Source organism: Tyto alba, unplaced genomic scaffold (genome assembly GCF_018691265.1).
Source record: "Tyto alba isolate M040663 unplaced genomic scaffold, T.alba_DEE_v4.0 Super-Scaffold_2, whole genome shotgun sequence".
In the NCBI taxonomy this organism is placed as follows: Eukaryota; Metazoa; Chordata; class Aves; order Strigiformes; family Tytonidae; genus Tyto; species Tyto alba.
Genome location: NW_024881282.1, coordinates 66,075,655 through 66,083,165, shown reverse-complemented (window position 1 = coordinate 66,083,165; position 7,511 = coordinate 66,075,655). Strand labels below are relative to the sequence as shown.

At 42.0% G+C, this 7,511-nt stretch overlaps 1 protein-coding gene across 1 annotated transcript; it reads right to left on the bottom strand.

Moving 5' to 3' along the window:
• Nucleotides 1–448: 448 nt before the first annotated feature.
• LMOD2 (leiomodin 2) lies at nt 449–6,862 on the bottom strand. The gene is made up of 3 exons (XM_033011458.2): nt 6,473–6,862; nt 1,228–2,568; nt 449–888 (listed from the first exon to the last, which is right to left on the bottom strand). The coding sequence occupies exons 1-3, from the start codon at nt 6,743–6,745 to the stop codon at nt 862–864; spliced, it is 1,641 nt and encodes a 546-aa protein (XP_032867349.1). The 5' UTR covers nt 6,746–6,862; the 3' UTR covers nt 449–861.
• Between the last annotated feature and the right edge of the window lie 649 nt (nt 6,863–7,511).

Sequence of the window (7,511 nt, the reverse complement as noted above, 5' to 3'; positions counted from 1 at the left end):
TTTGAGTTTCTCTGTCTGACTGACTGTCTGTGCTGGGGTTAGTTCTGCTTAGATACAGCGGTGTGCACTTGTACTGAACAGATCACAGTTAAATAAATCTGCTGCACCCTCAAAATATCTACATTATTTTTTAACCTTTAAGACAACATGAACTGAAGCTCTATTTATGACCCACTTCCCTTTCTGTTAGATCAAGGTTTAGGACCTGGTATGCAACACCAGTGACCTGACACAGCCCACAACTTAATTTTAGTTGTATATAGTGCTATGAATCATATTTTCCCATGTCAGTATGAAACTGCACTAACATATGTGCTCAGGTACTATCCTCCAAGCAGGCTTGATGGGTGCAGCTGAGAAAGATCTCAGGTTCCTTCTCAGGAGACTTCCCTAACGCTCATGAACTTGATGCAAACATCTGGTAGGTTTTCACTCACAGAAACCCGGGTCTGATTGAAAGCTTCAAACCACATTTATTGTAAATTCATGGAAAAAAAAAAGAAAAAAAGAAGAAGAAACCACAGGTTGGTAAACTATTACAACTCAGTGTGAAGAACTTGTCCAGTGTTGTGCAATCAGATATTGAAAGGAATATCTAAATAAGCAGCAATTTCTCAATAGAAATCTCATCAAATAAAAAAGAAGATTATTTCCATATTTACAGATTACAAGGCAAATGTATCCTTAAAGCATTGTTTCGCATTTAGCGGGTTTATTTCTTTGAAATAAAAGAGAACTGTTTTGAATCTAAGAGTGTGCTTTGAAAGCAGCTTGCTAGACAGTCTATGTTACCACCAGTGAGTGGACGAGTAGCGTCCCCTCAACCACCGCAGTGCTCTGCTTCTTCTGTTGTCCCGGCTTTCACCGAAGGGCTTCTGGTACCTCCACCTAGGAAAAGGGGATGGGGAGGGCGTTCATTACATTTGCTGTACAGCCTGCATGGAAAAATTCCTACCAGGGACACACTCCAAAGAGCCCTGTGCTACGTGGCATCTCTCATAACAAGCCTGAACCTGGGAAAGTACCCCACCTTCTGTCAAAATTACAGTTGAACAGAAATCAGCATGCTGAGAAAAGCCCAACTAGAGAAAAGTCTCCTTCTGAATGCTTTCTTATGCTCACATTTCTAAGATTTTTTTTTTTATTAAATAAATATGAACTAAAATTAATTAAGCTTGTGCTATATCTGAGCCTCAATCGGTTACTGAAATATGATCTCTTACTTACCCGCCTTAATTGCTTTATGCTGCTTGCCCGAATTGCTTCCATAAGGTTGTCATGGAGGGACCTTTGTGGGGTAGAGGGACGGGTGGAGGGTCGTGAACCTTCCTCTGATTTTCCATCTGAGACTGATTTTAGAGAATCTTTAATTTCTTTCAATATGCTGTTCTCATGCTTTTTGGGTTTTTTGCCTTTTTTCTTTTTCTGTCCATTCTGTAAGGCTTTTTTTGAGCTTTCTTGTTCTTTGATGACTTCAGCTATATTCCTGGTTGGTGCCTTCTTCTCTGGAATAACCGGGGGAGGAGGAGGAGGTGGAGGTGGGGGTGGAGGGGGAGGTGGGGGTGCAGGAGCTGGAGGCTGACTTTTCACTGGCGATGCTTTCTTAGGCAGCTTTGGAGAGGACCAAGGTGAGCTCTTAGGTGACACATAAGGTGAGGACCGAGGCGTCCCTTTCTGCAAGACTTTGGTCTTTGGATTGATGGCTCCATCACAACCAGACTCTTGTTGCCGTTGCTCCTGCATTCGCTTTTGCCTTTGTTTATCCATATTTCTTGTCAGGATACTTGTCATGCTCATTCTTGGGCCAGCAAGGTCAAAGTGGTATCCAAGCTTGACCAGAGTGGTGTTCTCTTTCAACAGTTTAACTATGTCCATTTCCACCTGGCTGCCCATGATGTGCCTTTGATTGTGGAACCGCAATTCTGTTAGAACCTTGTTGTTCTGCAAAGCTCTCATGATGGCCAGCACTCCTTTGCCTGTGATAAAATTTGACTCAATATTCAGACTAGTTATATGCTGATTTACCTTTAACATACCAGCAATAGCTATTGCAACGTTGTCATCAGCATGTGTATTAGCCAGACTGAATGACTTAACCACTGTGTTGTCCCTCAGGGCTTGAGAAAAGTGTATAAGCATCTGTGAAGTGATATTTTCAATGTTGTTCAGATTGACCTCTGTGGTGTCAGGGTCATTGCTCCTAACTTTTTCCAATGCATCCTCAATAACTGTTGGATTTCCACAGGCGTGCATGGCACTGCCTTTTACACTCAGATTATCAGTGTCTTTTCCATCATGGCCATTGAGTAAATTTTCATTGTCCTTTGCACTATTAAAATTTTTGTGTGTGATGTGGTCAGAACTCCCAGCATCCTCAGGTCTTTCACCAGCTGCAGCATTTTGCTTTTCCTCATCCTCATCATCACTGTCATCTTCATCTTCCTCCTCATTTTCTTCTACTTCTTCATCATCCTCTTCAGTATACGCCTCCTCAGAGACTTCACTATTGCTTTCTGTGAAATATTCTTCTTGAATGTCTTCTGAATTGTCTTCTGCTTGCTCAGAGTCCTGAACAGGAATGTAGGTGTGGGTGTTAAACATGATTGCAGTAATGTAGCTACTGCCTTTTTGCACAAAAACAATTATCTTGAAAGTATGTAAGTTAATATTGAAAGTTAAAAATAAATCCCCAGAAACAGAGACAGTTAGGAAACCAGAAAATGTTTCAGCACCTAACACCTTTCTAACAGCATTTCTTTCATATTCTTTAGAAGATAAATGCTTATCATAAATTGGAAGTTTTACTGACATGAATGATTTCTGCCAAGAGAAAATTTGATACAAGATATTGCGACATAGACATAGTTCATGCTTTCTATGTTGGCAGAGCCACAGGGGGATGCTATTTGGGTTCTTGCCAGCAGAAACATAAGACCACAGTTTCAGAATGGACATGAACTGTGAGCAACAAGTTTCTTGATTTCATAAGGATTAGACAACTGTGTCTATGCTCAGACTCCCTTGCATATGTTGGTACATCTAAAAAGGCTAAAGACTGCCATGATTTAGAATACCAATAGTGTTTGCACATGCAACATGCAAAATAATACAGAATTACAGAAGTCATGTCAAAAAGGCTCTGGATGCACTCACTGTATGGGCTATACACACTTAGACACTATTTGTGAAGAAAAGGTTCAGACACATTCCCACAGGTAACATGTATTCACATGTCAGTAATACCCAAACGTTTGCCAAGAGCTAAATCTTTAAGTCTTTGCTCATCAACAGCTGCCACAGGTCAGCTGCCATAGTGTAACTCATTATAGCTCATTGCCTACAGAGTAAGCTGACTGTTTTTCTACACCCTAAGGTTATTTTAGTAGGTTTGGTGGTCACCAAAATGGCAAAATTGGATCTGCTTCTCAAAGCTCTCAAAGCCTGATGCCCTCAGCAGTTACGGTGGCAGAGAACAGTTCTCTGTGCAGGAACCACAAAAGGTCTGCACCCCAAGGAAGTCTCACTCACCATCTGGATGGCTCCAGAAACATGTAGGCCGTGACTGAACCCCCACACTATGACCAACCTTAAGCCTCTTGCCCCAGATCTCTCATGTTCCCTCTTTGTCTGCTGGACAAGCCATAACATACGTCCTTTTATTTACATTTGCAAATGTTTATAAATTTTTGGATAAAATATAATTGTTCTGTATGCACTACTTTAGCAACATTCATATTTTAGTCTTATAAAATACTAGGGGGTATTTTATAAAGTAAGTACACTCTGCGGAGACACAGTGATTCTGTTTTGTGCTTTTGGAAGATGAAAGTGTTACTAACACGACAGCCTATTTTTAGAAAACCTGTGCAGTTTTAGGTTTGCTTATTTATCTGGCTCTAAAAATGCAGGGAAAGGTTAAGATAGTAGTAATGACAGATTGCACAGTACTGTTTCACAATCTTAAGCAGATTTCTGTGTTGAGACACATGCAAAACAGATGGCAATTGTAATGTTTGCAGAAGTGTGATTCCAATGAAACAGGACATCAAGCTGTTCCAGTCTGTCGTTCCTGAGCATTCAGTGACTGGAGGGCTTGCAGGATCTGGACCCGTTGCCCTGCACACAGAGGGTTTGCAGGGTTGGCCCCGTTGCTTCTCCTGCAGATCACGTGCAAGAAGGCACTTACACTGAGAGATGATGTGCTACATACAGAAACAGGGCTGTGTTTAAGCCAGGTTTATTATGGAAATAAAAATTTACATCTGTAGCTTCTATACATATATGCAGACTTTTAAAAGCTGAAAACACCAGGTATCCAGGAACCTGACTTCATGCATATCCAAGAATATATACTACAGCCTTCAATGCAGCTGCAGATGAGCAGAAGTTGGTGCCTCTAAATGGACTGCTAATATGCTTAATGACACAAGATTAATAAAAAAAAATACTTGTTTTTTGTTTTTTTTTTTTTTTTGAGTGGAATTTCTACAGTCAAAAGGGGAATTTAGTTTCCTGTCACATGCATCATTTGGTGTCATAAAAATCTGCATGCTAATTTTGAAATTGAGCACTCTTTTCTCTGCAGATCCATAAAGGCAGCCTGCAGGGCTTCACCTTACCTTGTAGTAGTAACGATAAAATGTTAGGACTAAGACAGTCAATGCAGAGAGGTAAATATCTTTGGAGGGTAAAACCTTAAAAGGCTATCAGCAGGATGTTTGCCTTCTGGAGGGGCTGATCTCTCACCACTAACTATAGAAGGAGCACAAATAACTATCTACTATCTTAGAGATAGTGTCCCACTTTCAGACAGTTGAGGGCAAAAAGGAAATTGCTTTCAAGAAACTCAGAAGGAGCTTTCTTACAGAATTCGGTGGAGAGAGCCTTTGTGCCCTCTATATCAGCATGTCAACATTTTCATATTCATGGATGCATTTAGGAAGTTTCTTCTTAGATCAAAAACTGCAGAGGCTTTTGCAAGCACTTTGTGTTTTAGCCAGTACCTGTTGTTAAGGCTGTATAGACATGGAAAAAGAAAAAGAAAAATCTTGCCATTATACAAGACATCAAACTAGACCTGTTCAGAGGGTTATTTGGTACTGTCCAGGTTTTGAGTCCTAGGCTCAGCTGGAAATAAACATTAATCTTGCCACTGCCTCCATAGGACTTGACAAACAGGGAGTGAAGTCAACATCTGCAAGCTGATACTAATGGTCTGATGACAGCTAGTGGTCTGTGTGTTTGCCTGCAAAGACATTACACCACCGTTCACGAACAGGAGAGAATATTTAAGTGTAAAGAAATCCTGGATGTTATTATTGCATGCTAATTTATTCCAGGTGATTTTTCTTAAGGAGAGTATTTTATCTAAGGCACAAACTGAAATTCTTGCCTTGCAAATGAACCGAGCTCCTGAATCAAGGTTGTTAGAAGTTCTGAGTCCGGTTTTGCTGCCTTTACATTTTTGCATTATTTTCTGCCTAATCTTGGGAAAACTTGTCCTTTTAAGGAGAGCCAAAGCTTGGTATGAAGCAGTGCTTAAAAATCAAAAAGCTACTCACATCCCCATGTCCTCACTATGCCTTGAAATTACATGGAGCCAATGAGAAAACAGAAGTTGTTTTTTGATAGAGCTCAGTCTCACAGATTAAACAAGGAAGGGCCTGGGGGATGCTGACATGGAAATTAGCTTAGACTGAGAGTGCTCATCACCTGCTAGGACTGAGGCCTTCAGTCCTGCCCAGTTGTACCGTTCATTTCCAGTTCAGGGACCAGCTTTTATTATTAGAATTTTTATTCTGGGGGACAGATTGCCTAACAAGCACTACTGGTTGTTTTTCGGGGAGTACAGCTAAACGGTTTGGCTGATCACTCTACCCCAGGCCACTTTTTAAATAACTTACTGCTACCCTCTCACAACCGTTGCCAGAAGCCTCTCGAGCCGTGCCAGGGATCCTCAGCAGGAACAGAGCACCATAAGCTGCTGACTGCAGTGTAGCTTCCTTCAGTGAGCACAAAGCCTGGCAGCCTCTTACTTAACTTCTGACATAACACATATTCCAAATTATCTTCCTGATGTGATTCTCAGCAGTCAATACCGATTATTTTTTTGTAAAGGAAAGGAAAAGTAAATTTTTTAAACTTTTGATCAAAACCAGAAGTTACCCTAAAGTCCACATCGTTACCTGGCAATAATTTCTAACATGCCCTTTAAAATGTTAATATTTTAATCAATAACAGTAGTTTTTACAGGATTATCTTCTGTTCTCAACTAAGCTTTTATGGTGCTTCCAGAGAGAGCAAAACCTTCCTGAGCTAACATGCAGCACTTAGCAAACACAAAAATATGGCTAACAGTGTTCTTAAAAATGGTACAAGAGACTGAAAGAAAATGAAAACTGTGAGCAAGATTATGCCAGTGGAGAACAAGCCCAAATATCTATAGATGACAGCAAATGCCTCAGCATCTTACCTTGTCACATGCGCCCAATCTCTCTTTTTCTAAGAGTTTCTTGGTCTCCCTCTCCCAGTAGGCCATCAGTGCTTCCCGGCTGAAAGTCCCCGTCGGTGTTTTCTCTGTCAGGCTCTTCTGCCGTTGTCCCACTGGAAGGTTTCGGTCGGGTTCTATGTCCTCCAGCTCCCGCTCCAGCTCCTTAAGCTCCTCTTCAGTGAGAGAAGCGAGGAGCTCATCTTCATCGATGTCCTCATATTTACTGAGCTCTCTTCTGTAGCCAAAGGTAGACATGGTCCCGCTTGGTCAGGCTGGTACAAACCTGAAGTGACTAGGCATTCAAGAAAGCTGAAGCAAGCAAGCTGTGTCTCGTTTGGTCAGCAACTGTTTCCCTGTGTAGCGGAGGCACCCTTTTAAGAGTAATCATCGGGGGCTTGCGACAATGCATGAAGGGATGAAAGCATGCTCTGTTTTAAGCATCAGACGTCAGCTAGACATCTGAACAGCAAGAATGTCCCAACACTAGTGTTTGCAGGTCCCTTAAAGAGGGGGATTATTGACACACTGGCGATGGCCATATTTAGAGCAGGCAGCTAGTGGGAGAATACCAGCCTCACAGACGGGGGGGGGGCAGCAGCAAATAAAACCCCGGGTGCATTTACACTGGCTTCATGTCCAAACTGCAGTAGAGAAAGAACAATGAAAATCCACTTAATCCTGAGCTGCCACGGGGGCTGGAAATAAAACACCCTCACCGTTGTTCAGCGGACTTCCTCTCGTTTTCACGGTTTTCGAGCGGAACCGCACTGCTACCCTGCCAAAGGTGTTTGCAGGAGGTTGGGATCGGTGGGGAGGCAGCCCCAGGGGAGGAGGTCAGCATGCTGGAACCTGTGGGGAGCACTGCTCCCACAGTGTCACGCCTCGCCTGTAACAAATCACACAACTGGATTATTTGTTAATTCCCCCCCCTTTTTTTTTTTTTCTCCGAAGATGATCAGAGGAAGAATCAGCTTGACATGTCCATTTGGAGCTCCTGTGAGATTTTTTTTTTCATGCAGAG